Source organism: Coptis chinensis, unplaced genomic scaffold, assembly GCF_015680905.1.
Source record: "Coptis chinensis isolate HL-2020 unplaced genomic scaffold, ASM1568090v1 utg1247_pilon_pilon, whole genome shotgun sequence".
In the NCBI taxonomy this organism is placed as follows: domain Eukaryota; kingdom Viridiplantae; phylum Streptophyta; class Magnoliopsida; order Ranunculales; family Ranunculaceae; genus Coptis; species Coptis chinensis.
The window spans coordinates 180,671-194,607 of record NW_028238098.1 but is presented as its reverse complement, the minus strand read 5'-3'; the positions used below and the strand labels follow the sequence as shown (position 1 = coordinate 194,607).

At 34.9% G+C, this 13,937-nt stretch overlaps 1 protein-coding gene, 1 long non-coding RNA gene and 1 pseudogene across 3 annotated transcripts; 1 reads left to right on the top strand and 2 right to left on the bottom strand.

Annotated features, from left to right (window-relative positions):
* Window positions 1–3,263: 3,263 nt before the first annotated feature.
* LOC147474180 (pullulanase 1, chloroplastic-like) lies at window positions 3,264–13,167 on the bottom strand. Its single transcript, XM_086586554.1, has 9 exons — window positions 13,109–13,167; window positions 12,722–12,871; window positions 12,405–12,465; window positions 12,098–12,218; window positions 11,806–11,884; window positions 11,584–11,677; window positions 11,407–11,502; window positions 11,130–11,270; window positions 3,264–3,463 (listed from the first exon to the last, which is right to left on the bottom strand). Exons 1-9 carry the CDS (start codon window positions 13,165–13,167, stop codon window positions 3,410–3,412), a joined length of 855 nt encoding a protein of 284 aa, XP_086442680.1. The 3' UTR covers window positions 3,264–3,409.
* On the top strand, window positions 7,275–9,149 carry LOC147474182 (beta-amylase 3, chloroplastic pseudogene; annotated as a pseudogene). Its single transcript, XR_015210081.1, has 5 exons — window positions 7,275–7,510; window positions 7,574–7,674; window positions 7,840–7,911; window positions 8,011–8,045; window positions 8,178–9,149. The product of XR_015210081.1 is annotated as a beta-amylase 3, chloroplastic pseudogene (transcript).
* On the bottom strand, window positions 9,417–11,123 carry LOC147474181 (uncharacterized). The gene is made up of 2 exons (XR_015210082.1): window positions 10,704–11,123; window positions 9,417–9,957 (listed from the first exon to the last, which is right to left on the bottom strand). It is a non-coding gene; the product is annotated as an uncharacterized LOC147474181 (long non-coding RNA).
* Window positions 13,168–13,937: the final 770 nt, after the last annotated feature.

The following is a 13,937-nucleotide window of genomic DNA, read 5'->3' as shown; positions in this document are numbered from 1 at the left end:
GGTATTTGTGGTAGGATATTGAGTGGAAAATAATGTGGTAGGCTATGTATGACCAAGGTGTAATCATCACAAATGTGAAGTTAGAGGCATGTAGTTTTTTTATACTAATTTATGTTAATTAAGTTCCCAAGTTAAAGAGGTAGAGTCTATATTTGGTGCCCCATTGGATGAATCCTTAATTTTTTGACTTGTGTCCCCTAGTTTGTTTGGGTTTCATGAAAACAAAGTAAGTTTAAACATGGGAGTGACTGGGTCAGATACTTGTCCTTATTCAACTCACAATAGAGTAGGACCAAGTGAAATCAGTGTAGACGCTGAGCAACTCAAGTGGTTGTTTTGGGCCACCAAATCAAAACAAAAAATAGAGCCCACACTATTATCGGCACAAAACAATAAATATTATAATAAAAGTTGAGTTAACTGACACTTATTTAGGACAAAAAATAAACCAACTATATTTAAGAAAAATAATAAACACGCTATTTCAATTAATCCCTTAATTCCTGAGAACCCAACTCATTATATTAAACTATTTGGCAATACTTACCTTACTTGTTACAAACAATAAAAATAAAAAATACTAAACCAACTCACAATTAAAAAACCCAAACTTTTATCCATATCTAAAAAGCAAATAAAACTCTTCTGCCAAATAACAAAATCATTCACAATCTCCGAGAACCCAACTCCTTATTAAACTCCCCAACAATACTTTCCCACTCATTTATAAACAATTAAAAAAAAACAAAAAACATTAAATCAACTCACAATTAAAAAAAACCAAAATTTTTATCTATATCTAAAAAAACAAATAAAACTCTTATGTCAAATAACAAAATCATTCACAATCACTAATAACTCAACTCTTTATTAAACTCTTTGGCAATACTTACCCTACTCGTTATAAACAATTAAAAAAAAAAAAAAACACTAAACACTAAACCAACTCACAATTAAAAAATTAAATTTTTTATCTATATTTAAAAACAAATAAAACTTGTCAAATAACAAAATCATTCACAATCCTCAAGAGCCCAACTAATTGTTAAACTCTTTGGCAATACTTACATCACTCGTTACAAATAATTAAAAAAAACAAAAAATACTAAACAAACTCATAATTAAAAAACCCAAACTTTTATCTATATATAAAAACAAATAAAACTCCTATGTTAAATAACAAAATCACTACACTCGCTTTCTCTTGAATTATATTGAATAACACAATTTAAAAAAAAAAAAAAAAAAATTTGATAACATTAACGCATATAGGACCACATTTTATTGTATTGTTTTAGGCCACCAAAATGTCAGGGGTGACACTGAGTGAAATCGTAATTTTTTCCATATATTTTATTATTTGTTGTATCTTACAATCATCTTACTTGTTATTAGTCCGTAATCTTTAAATAATTTATGATTATTAATGATTTTGAAAATTTTCCCTAGATTTTCCAAAGGATGAGGACAAATATCATAATGGGGATGACACAGGTAGTCAAATGTTTTGTTTATTTTTTTTTTTGTTTTGATGTTTTTCACTTTCTCGTAGTCAAATTTTAAAAACATTTATAAACTCTATTTATTATTATTATTATTATTATTATTCAACTTAGTTATTCATTTTCTAACTAGCTTGTATTATTGGTGATACCATCAACAACAGTTAAAGAGACTTTAATGCTTTCTGTGTCATTGTTTAGTTTGTATTTTTTCTTATACTTTATATTTATTTGTCTTTTGTGTTATGTAAGAAAATAAAATGTTTTCTTACATTTTAAATCATTAATCACAACACACAAATCAACTAGTTCAAACATGGAAACAACTAGATCTAAAAAAAATTATAAATTTATAATTGAAGTTTTTTTTAGATGGACAATTATAAATTATAAATTTACTTGAGCAGTACGATCCCAAAGGTACATGGACACAGTGTCTGTAGAGAAAACAGCACCAAGTGGGCCTCCATGTGAATACAGGTATTTATTTTTGTTTGCTTTTGGGTAGGTTGAACAATAGGTGAACAAATATATACCTATATAAAGGCTAGCGTTAGTATCTTTGAACAATAAGAATGTTATTAAGGCTAGTGTAGTAGTAAAGTGTTAGGATTTTTAACTTTCAAGAAAATGAAGTATTCGGACACAATTATTGCTGTAACTAAATCTAGGGAAAATTTTCAATGGAAAATCTAGGAATCTGATCTAGGGTTATATATAAAGGGTTATTATATAAAGCAGGCATTTATATAAAGTAGGCATTTCTGCGCCCGTTATTTGAAAATCTAGGGTTGAAATCAAGGAGGGAAAAATGGGGGAAAAATGAACAAGGTTTCTACCTATGCCTGCTTTATATAATAAACCGACGCAGAAAGCCCATACCAAACGTAAAGGGCCCAAATTGTGTAAATAGGCCAAACGTAAAAAGTAGAGCCCAAATAGTTGGTGTCCAGTCCATGGAAAGATACCGTAGCTTGTTTGAGATCACTAAAACAACATACCACTATGTAGCCCCACATTCTCTCACGTCACAAGGTGCAGCTAAAACCTGAAGAGTTTGTTTGAAGTTTGAACTGCAGGATGAGACCATGCGGGCCCACACTTTGAAATGAAGGAGGCAATCTGCTGCCTCTGCCTGCTTTATAATAATAGTGTCGAACAACTGCCTCGAATATGTTCGGCCCAATGAGATTTCTCTTTATACTGGGCTTTTTTCCAACTCAAATATGTTTTTTTTTATTCCAGTATTTCCTGTTATGAGTTATGACCTTCTGTTTTTTTAATATGATATTTCGGTCTTTCTGATTTGAGTCCGATTTTTTTCCTCGTATCTCTATTTCCATAAACGGCGTCACGGGTGCCTTTTTTGGCGCAAAAGTGTCTTTTTAAGCAACAAAACATATCAACACCAAACTAAAGTCAACGTTCAAAAACAATGGAAATTATTTTTAGCTGCGGTTAGATCACGAAGAAAAAATCATATAGAATTTGACGTTGACAAAAATATAAGAGGAGCTAAAGCTAAATAAGGCTAAATGTATGTTTTTGGTTTTGGGCATAGCCTACCTGTTTTTCTTGAATATTGGCTCCTGTCGTAAACCTGCAGAAAAAGAAAAAGAAAAAACACAAAAAGAAAAATGAAACAGACATTAAAAAACACAAAAAAGAGACCATGAAGGTCTCATTCATAATATGTATGCTGCTATGAAAAGAGTTAAATAGTAACAGGCAAAGTTAAGCCACAATTAATGAAAAAGAAAATTGCAACAACATTTTTTTCTAAAAAACAAAACATTCCTGTCACATATATAGAAAACTCGATGTACCAAACTTTCAAACAATAGTACATTATTCGACACAGAAAATAACAACATTGATTTACAATGAAACAAATGGAAAGATCTTCATCACAATTGAGATTGTCCCAAAGACATTTTCCATTTTCCAAGCGGCTCTATTCCCTGCAAAGATTAAGAAGCTTGATAAGTGTTTAGAACTTGGTGACCATCAGCTAATGGAAAAGTATAGCTCTCAAAAGGGGCTACCTATAGAATATTGGTCATACATACGAGAATTAATAAATTATGTCATCTAACAAATTATTGAACCATTTGTTTCAGCTTTTAGTGTGTCATACTATATGCGTAAGCAGTACGCTATAATATGAAACAGGCGCAAATAAATACCGAGTAAACCTTGCACCCACCAACGGGTAGTTCATTATCTTTTACACATATGGCTTTAAATCCCATGTGATGCAAGACTTCTTCATAACTTCAAAATGATGGAACGTGTTAATAAAAGCTACTAAGATCCCTAAACTTATAACAAAGACTTGACTGTAAAGAGTTTCTCATACAAAGAACCAACAATCACATACACATGCTAACATTAACCTTAATGTTAACCTTACATGTTAACATAAACCTAACGTTGACAGTCGAAAAACAATTGGAACAGAACAATATAATGTATTTATTTCTAGCTAGGCAATCAAGTGCAACTTTTCACTTGATAGAAATTACATTATATCGAAGAGGAGATTGAATACTCACTCAAGTAGGATTTGAGAGAAAGAACACATGGTTCTCACCTTTTGCTTCCATATATTCCACCCACTCTTTCCCAAGTTCTCATGATAAAACTTTCCCCTAGGCATCAAAACATCTTTATCAGGTTATAGGTGTGTTAGTTATAGGTGTCATAGAAATTCAATATTGACGACACCATCTTATGCAGTCATAATGATGCTGGAAGACCTTCAGGGGCAAGTACATTTCATTCTGCTGGATTTTTTTCCGTCATCACACTATTAATTATTGGCACAGAAGATATAAGGAGCAGCTTATTCACCTTGATGATGATGAGATCGAATAGTATCTTGTCTACAACCGAGGAGCTATAACAGCAAAGAACACTCCAAGAGGAGACTTTGCTGATGGAAACTCATCCATGACCTCAAGGAGACTTCTCTGACTTGCAACTATCCAATGTACATATTCATCCTGCACAAAGAACGGTAAGTTAGCTTCAATGTGTAAAAAGTAAACTATCTCACCAATTGGTTGTCAAGTATCAAAATGCAAACCTTCCCAAAGGGAGATGCAAGATTTCTTAATCGATAAGCTTCACTTGAATCGGATGCATGGGCAGCTCTAGAGCCAAGAGAGCAATTTGAACAAAAAAGATTGTTATTACAAGCAAAGAATCTCTACAATAAAACTTTTAGAAATAAATATGAAAAAGGTAGCATGAAAACGAAAACTGAAAGAAAAATAACCTTTGTAGGAGAATTGAAAAGATCAGCATATCAGCACATATCGGATCAGTGATGTTCTCAAAGTACAAGGAGATGGGAAGGGAGGAGCCAAGGAGCTTCCAGCATGTGGTGTTCCATATTCATTACCAACATGGATTGAAAAGTAAGTATCTGGCGAGTAGCCTAGCAAACTTTTTGGCTCCTCCACATACTCAATACTATTTTCAGCATAAACACCAACATGGTCTCCTATTTCATACATGAGAATATAGGGTGAAAACATTATCCAATTCAGCACTCTTACTATCGTCTTTGTCTTTCCTGAAATGGGGAGTTATAAAAACCAAAGCAAATAAACCATGCAACTGCCCAATGAACACAGAGGGAACTATTCCTTCGCCTTTTAATAAAGAATATATTGTGTTTGCTGCACAAAGCAATATACGGCAAAAGCAAATAAACCATGTAACTGCCAAAAGTGTTACTTGTCATCTGCCAAAATGATGAACCCAACCAACTTTAAAAAAAAATATAGCAACAGCCCCATTTGCTCAAACACTTTGCAAGTCCATTTCACCCTAAAACAATCGAAACCCTACTCTCCTACTCAAACTACATAACTCCAAATCTTTCCCCATTAATAAAAACCAAACGAAGTTTAACAAATGCATGTATTAAAGTACTCCAAGTTTAAAAAATACCAAAAAATCCAAAGGAACTAACACTTTACATTATGCCGCTGTATTTAGATACAATCAACTTGCAATATAGTAGCCGAATTTTGTCTGACCTTGTAGTGCTGCCGAATTTGCTGAATATCCTTCTTGTGCGATCTTTGAATATCCTTGTAGTCTTTGCTTTCAATCTCGATCAAAGGCGACGCTTGAATTTGGGAGAGAAAACGATTACAACCGCCATTCGAAGAGACATCACAACAATCAAACACTTGAACCACATCCTAATAATATATAGTAGCCGACCACCGGAAAATAATTCTATGTGACTATAGCATTTTTTTTGTCAGCCCACCGAAACAAAAAAATTATAAAATTCTGTTTACGATCCAAAGAATTGTTATAAAGTAAAAACTATAAATACTGTACAGTAAAATACAAACCATAAAGCGATATATTGTGTTTGCAGGTGAACCAAGTGAAATTAGAAAATGGTCTTCATAACAATATAAAGTCTGTTATCTTTTGTTCACTGCATACGTGTATTCTAAATGGTCAATATATTCTTAACAGCAAACCTTGGCCACCATTTGTATGCTGAGAAATAATCCTGAAAATATGTTAGCACTGTTTTCAAAAATATTCCGAGTTTTTTTAAGACAAAGACCTTGCAAATAAAACAAGTTTTGAGGGGGGCAAACGGAATGCTGCTATAAAGAAGATATCATAAACGGAATGTCATAATCTAGCAGTCCCATATAGACATTCATCATATAGTTAGTAAAATGTTTTGTAATTGTAAAAACAAAGTAAAAAGGACATAAATCAAATGTCATAATCCAGCGTTCCCAGAGACATTGGATACTTATGGAAAATAAAATAATAAAGGTTTTCCTAAAACAGATTTTGGTATTAAACAAGTTTTTGTAAGCAAAAAAAAACAGTAGCAAAATGAAAACAACATATAAAATAATTGCCATAATCCAGCGTTCCCAAAGACATTTATCACTTTAAAAACTCGAAAAAAAATGAAAGGTTTTACTGTTATCTAGAACGTTTGCCCTCAACATAGAACGTTCTTATGTTATCTACTATAGAAACTACAAATAAAACGAATTGAACGAATTCTCAACAAAACTTGATTCAATTCAATCCAAAAACTAAATTGGACAAAGGCCTACAAGTTCTTATATAGGAAAACAATTTCAAAAACAAGTAAAACTTCCTAAATTTGGAATTAAAAATAACCCAAAAATACCCTTATAACCTCAAATTAGTAACTTAACCCAATTCCAATACTCCCTAACCATATAGAAACACAATATGAACTCAATTGAGGGGGTTGAACCCTAGATTACATCATCTATCCTCCACAAACACCGCCTCACCTCCACCAACAGGAAGAACAAATGGTGATAATGATGTCGGCGTGGACGTGTACGTAGAAAAGGGGACAAGGGTACCCCTACAAATATGCTTGGGATATGGAGGTATCTCTACATAACATAAATTAAATATAAATTTTAATCGACACATGAGGTTGTGCATGATAAAAATATGCAATGGGTGACGCCAATGTGAAGATAGTATTTAGTGTCTATATTAATCTACCAAACATACAAAAGCACAGATTTTTCTCTACAAAGAACAACTGTAATTTAGATAAATGACTACCTTGGCTTTTGTACTATCTACTAAGCTTTACTCATTTACATGTGTAATACGAGTAATACTACACTGACACAGAATATCGACACAGTCAACCAACACACTGAGGTGGCTGGTGATGTGTTATGTCCACGTAAGCAAAAGTCAAGAGACCATTTTTCTTTTCGTTTCTGTTTCTGTTTCTATGTGTTACCTTCTCGAGCGCGCTCTCTCTCCTCCACTACTACTACTGGAAATCGAAAATTGGAATAACCCAAATTCATTCTCCCAAAATTTCCACCCCCAAAATCAATCCCAAATAGGTTGACACCAAGCGAAACCCATTTCCTATTCGTTGTTCCCCATCTTCAAAACGAGTCAAATGTGATAAAGATCAAGTCTTTGGACTCTCAAAGATGTGTCACCAGGTAAATTGATTTGTTGAGGTTTCGTTTGTTAATTTGATCTAATTGATTGATTGGTTGATGTAGTGTCGACAAAGAACATCCCGTTTGTTGGCTAACTGCAAGAACCAGAGAAATAATAATAAGCTTTGCTGTATCAAATATTGCCAACAATGCCTCTTGAATAGGTTTGATTCCAATTTCATTTTTTTTTCATTTTCTTGTTGCGAGATTTGTTTTGATTTATTTACATTCTGTCTTAAAATAAATTGTTTGTTCACTCATTGGTTGTTAAATAAATTTATTTGCATTTATTTACATTGCAACCCATCTCCCAGCTCCAATCTCTACAGGTTTCCAGCGATTCTTCACTCATTGGTTGTTACGAATAAAATTACCTTCAGGAGTGCAGGATTTGGATTTTGGTAAGTCTTAAATTCCATTTTGTTGAGGACATTATTTTGGCCGTGAATCTGAATTATAAGGGTAATTGACAGTTTGTTAACGATTTTGTGGGGTAAAAGGGAGGGAGTTCCTGCTATGACAGTTTGTTCTTAAGGTGCTATGATATGAAATTTATAGTTTTGCTACATTTGTTTGTATAAACATCATACACTATACAATTATACCCTGTGTATTGTTATACGATGGGATTGCTGAAGATTCAATTTTCTTCTCTTCAATTGTACAGTATATGCTTGCTTCTCTGAATGCATGCGCACAAGAGGTTGGAATGCGAGAGTGGGGAAATGGTGGTCCTGGCAATTTGATGCAGAATCCTGAAGAAACAGAATTTTTTAAAAGTGATGGGTCTTGGAATACGGCAGATTTTTTCTTGAATGGTACTCTTGTATGTTGCTTCTACATGGGGAGAGGCTGTGTATGACGGCATAAACCATATTTTGGGGGACTGGAGTAAGCATTTCTGGGAAATTGGCAGGGATGCACTGGCACTATGGCACCGAATCTCATCCATCTGAGTTAACTGCTGGTTACTACAATACCTCTATCAGAGATGGATACCTCCCCATAGCTCGCCTCTTTGGTAGGTATGGAGTGATCTTATGCTGTGTTGGCTTTGAAATGAGAGACTCAGAGGAGAAGCAGATGCATCCACTCAGCAGTTCAGAAGGGTTGCTTAGACAAATTCTGTTGGCTGCCAGGGCATCTGATCTACCTCTTGATGGTAAAAATTCTGCAGCAAGACTCAAACCAGTCATTGCAGCAGGTGCTGAAGATGTCCAGGTTTTATTCAGACGGTCTTGACGAGCTGTTCTTCTCCTTCAACTTTGTGAGAATGGGGCAGACTCTATTTGAACGTGATAACTGGACCTGCTTCACTGAATTTGTGAAGCAGATATCACATGGTAGTAATTTTCAGGCCAAGCTAAATTTTGGAGGGAGTGAATTATGCTTGTCCACATCAACAGCTAAGAAGGTCTGAGTTGCACTTGCATATTGTTGAAAGCCTTTTTCTCAGTATCATCAACTGAAGCTGTATACATTGATTTGACGATCATTTGAGATCTTGTTCATTACAGAATTTGTAACCTTTCTATACTGTTTCCAAAGAAGATGTAACTAAGCCTTCCTGATTTTTAAGAAGAGGATGGCTTTTTCTCAGTGTTTACACTATTGAAAAATCAATTGGATCTTTTGTCTCTTTGAGTAGTGTTAATTCACTAAATCATTTTTTGCAATTTCTGACTGAAAACAAAATTAATGCCGCAGAATGAAATACAATTGCAAGTTGTTTATCCAGAGGCTTTAAACGCAAATATCAAAATGTCAATTACTCCCATGTTAACACCTCTGCAGTTCGCTTTCATATCTTGAAAGTTTTACAACAGATATCCTTGATATCACCATCAACATAAATACATAATCTCTAACTGTTTCAAAAATCAGCGTTACAGTGTTACACCAACACTTATCACCAATTTGGATATATGTAAGTTAAAAGATTTCAAAGACATACATACATCCAAAGTTGGACACAGACAGAGATCTATAAATTGATTGAACTGAACTGACTGCTACAAATAATGTCACTCAAAAAAACTTATGGACTCTCACATTTTTAAAGTTATTTTACAGACGTCAAATATCAAGGTTGATGAAATGAGTTTCCGTCATGCTCACGGTGGCCATCAACTGGCAGAGTTATCACAGGAATATCTAAGCTAGTACCTGTTGCCTCGGGCATGATTTCCCTTACATAAGAGATCCTTGAATCTGTTGCCTGAATATCACTCCACTCACCATCCCCTATGGATCGGGGATGAACCTGATCAACATCCAACTGAACTACACCATCCCTAGAAACTGATATTGATCTTGAATCGCTGAGACATGTTTTATCCACATTCTCATCTGACAAGTCCACGTGCTTTGTCAATGGAAGTGAGTCAATAGTATCTGAACAGGACTCCATCCTCTCTTCAAGAACCTGCTTTGTATCACTTTGTTGTCTGTCAAAATGATGACAACTGTTAAGTTTTCATAATTTGGAAGAAACGAAAATGGGCTTAAACCTTAATAAGAACTCTTAAACAACAGTGAACCACTCCGACAAAGATTCATCTAATTGCACACGTTGCATTACCTTTTTCTTAAGGATATGGATTAAATTTTGGAAACATGAATGTGTGCTGCTTTACACTACTGATTCTTGTAGGGGTTTTACAAGAAATGCTTGCTGCTTCAAAAATGACAAGAGATTTGAAGTCATTATGCATAGTGTGACCTTTGACACTAACAGAAACCAGCATGTCAAGCCTTTGGATGTGTTAATTAAAATTGGGTGGAATTAGAATAGCTATCATTTATAAACAAAACTTGCATTTTCAGCCATGCTTTTACGTTGAGATTCATAAAACCATTCTTCTTATGAAATGCAGAATTGTGCTTAAGGTATAGTTATTCTGACATGGCCTAATGCTGAAAATCAAGGCAACCATAGATCAACATGACAACGGCATATTATATTGAAAATGAAACGTACTGATTCATCAAATTGAACAAAATATTGACTAATAAAACAAATAAGATAAGTGAACTAATAAAAGATGGTATTGTGCAATATGGAAAATCAGAAACGTAACGCAAAACCAGGTTTGGAAGCAAGCGATTGATCATAGCTAGGAAACCATCAAAAACAGAAAACATAACAAATTGTATGCAAATTGTCTGACAACAAGAGATCAGAATATATAACCTTTCAACTTGTGCTTGCAATGCATTAACATATGCCAGAAGCTCTTCCCTGTTCGTAAAATTGAAAAAGAAAAAAAAAAACTCTGGGGTGATGGTGGTGTGTGTGCGGGAGGGGTGAGTTCCAGTAAAGTTGCGGTAGGAGGATGGAAGTTGTGTGTGCAGTAGGAGGACGGAAAAGTACCATTTTGGGTTATTCCAATTTTCGATTTCCAGTATTAGTGGAGGAGAGAGAGAGAGAGCGCTCGAGAAGGTAATACGGGTTTTTGATTGCAGAAACAGAAACGAAAAGAAAAATGGTCTCTTGACTTTTGCTTACGTGGACATAACACATCACCAGCCACCTCAGTGTGTTGGTTGACTGTGTCGATATTCTGTGTCAGTGTAGTATTACTCTGTGTAATACAATGGAAGAGTTCAAAATGGTCACCTTATACTCGACCACCCAGCAAAGAAGATCATCAAGAATTAAACGCTCTACCATAAAATGTCCGCTGGCAGTATTATTGACACATGTGCAATGCTCAATAGAACCATCGGTGCTTCTTCTTAAATAGTAACCTGGAACAATCTACATAAAAGGAAAGGTATATTGTCTCAAGAGGAGAAAAAACTTAACCGCATAAAAGATAGCCATAAGAAAGGAAAAAAACATCCCATGGAAGACTTATCAGCTAAACCATGGAACATAAGAACTCGATCTTTACCTTGTCAAGCACAGAGTTGTTGTCATGTGGCCCATTTCCATGCAAATGATTATAGACAACATCCAGCACCACACGAAGGCCGATGTGATTAAGCGACTGAAAGAAAGACCAAGACATTGAGCATATGACACTTCGGAAAGTAATTAAAGAAAAAAGGTCAGTAAAGCATGTCAGCACCTGAACCATCTTTCGAAACTCAAGCGAACGGGAAGTTCCGTTAGAGTTGCTCGAATAGCTTCCTTTTGGGACCCCCCAAAGAACCGGATTATATCTTTTTGCAAGAATAGAAGATAAGATGCAATAGATGCAATTTCAATTAGCATATTGAATAAATAAATAAACATCTCTTCTATACACTCAAAAGAACTCAGGTCTGAGATATTTTACCCCCAATTATACCTATCATCATCTTGGATGGCTGTGACTTGTGCTTGCTGATCATCTGAATCAGGAGGTAATCTTGCCAGTCTACCAGCATCTGTACAAGGTTTCGTTGAGAAAATTAGTGGAAAAATGAGATTAACTATGACTGAGATTGCTAAGTCCTGTTCCTGAAAACTGATAAATGCAACAGTTATAAATCACAGACCGGTTTATCTTTATTGTTGAAACCGAAAACAGGTAGTCCTAGCATGCATGAATCACTAACTTCTACCTAAACTGGAAAGTAAGAAAAAGAAAATTGTTTCACCTAAATTCTTCCATTTCTGTTTTTCATCATCAACACCAGCAAATTGAAAGGTTGGAAGAAGATGTACATGAGTGAGACCAGCATTGCTTAATTTCTTGAGATGAAGTAAGCCTGCCAAGTCCTGCAAGCGGAATGTGTTCCTTGTTAGCAACTTTGCATAAAGTTACGTACTATTCCATCACAATGGCACATGTTTTTGTAGAGCACTGTATCTAGGTATGCAAATATGAAGCAGCGCATGTAAAGTAGATAGTCTCCAACATTACATAAGCAAGTCAGGCATGTTGATTCATCGTACAAGTATTACCTGGTAGGTAAAAGCAAGATAACCACCCCGCAAATCAGGATTCACAGTCTGATCATTGGCACTGCAATTGCACTAGCTGAAGATCAATAATACGATAGAAAACAAACCAAACAGCAGTGAAATTAGCTGAGAAGTATGTGTTGTTTTCAGAACTGGGTTTGTGAATATCCACCTTTTTCAAGTCACAGTGAAAATTTGAATTCTGTATGTGACGTATTTGAGACTTACAATTTATGGCCTTACCAAGAGAATAAGAGAAACATAAATATCTCGTTGACAAGTGAATTAAGAAAAATACAAGTGGAAAATAGAATGACCTGAAATCTCTTATGTGCAACTCATAGATACTAATGTCAGAGAAAGAAGAAAGCTCGGGCTTCTCATTGGCCAAGTCATCCCATCTCTCTGGTTTTAAATTCTCGCAATCGAGATTGATCAACAGTGTCCGCCTCCCATCTGAAGAAAGCCTATTTCAACAAGACCAATAAATGACACACTTCAAAATATCCAAATATGCATAAAAAAAAAATTGAAAAAAATCTAAAGGTTCATGTATACTATGGAGGCTTTAAAGTGTCTAAACTGCAGAAACACCTATTTCAGTTTTTTCCAAGAGATGTTTGCTAAAAGATAAGGCAACAAGCATATGGATCAGTCGCCATGCAATTTTCAATTTTCAAAGTGCTAGGATGGTAAACAGATACTGCATATTGATAGTAACAGCCTTCCCAACTTCTTGGTCCATCAAAACTCCAAACACCATTTACCTCCTCAAGCTGGACAGTTTATAAGGGATCCCCACCGGATGGAGCCCCATAGATGCAAGCACTTACCGCCTGAGTTTGCAAAAAAAAAAAAAAAAGAAGAAGAAAGAAGTGATTTAAAGTTTGAGAAGATAATGAGAGGGAGAGAGATTTACTTGAGCAATACGTGTGAATACAGTTTTTTTTTTTTTTTGTTTGCTTTTGGACCGGTTGAACCATAGGTTAACAAATATAACGGTTGAACCATAGGTGAATAGGTTGAACCATAGGTGTAGTATCACCTATATAAAGGCTAGTGTAGTGTAGTATTTGGTTACAGCAATAATTGTATCACAACTCTTGAGAAAATGAAGTATTCTGATACAATTATTCTTTGTAACCAAACTAACAACGGCATATATGCTGTCTGATTGACTCTAAAATGGACTAAGCTTGTCGGGTTCATTTGGTTTTATCTGAGAAGGCAAATATGCCGAAATTGGGAAATATATTTATATGTTTTGGTCGGGTCACGCTTCTTTAAAAAGGAAATTAGTAACCGAGTGTAAAAGAAAAAATCCAGGGGGGGTGAAAAATGTAGACGAATTAAGTGTAATAGTGCGCGAGTATTTGCACGCTAATAATCAAACAAACGAGGGTAAGGTCCTATACACACTAGTCTGTGGATTTCATCCACAAAGTAACGGTTATAAAATATATCTTGTGAGTAGTGAAATCCACAAGATTGAGGAAGTAGACAATTATATATTAGGTTCAGGAGCGTCACAAT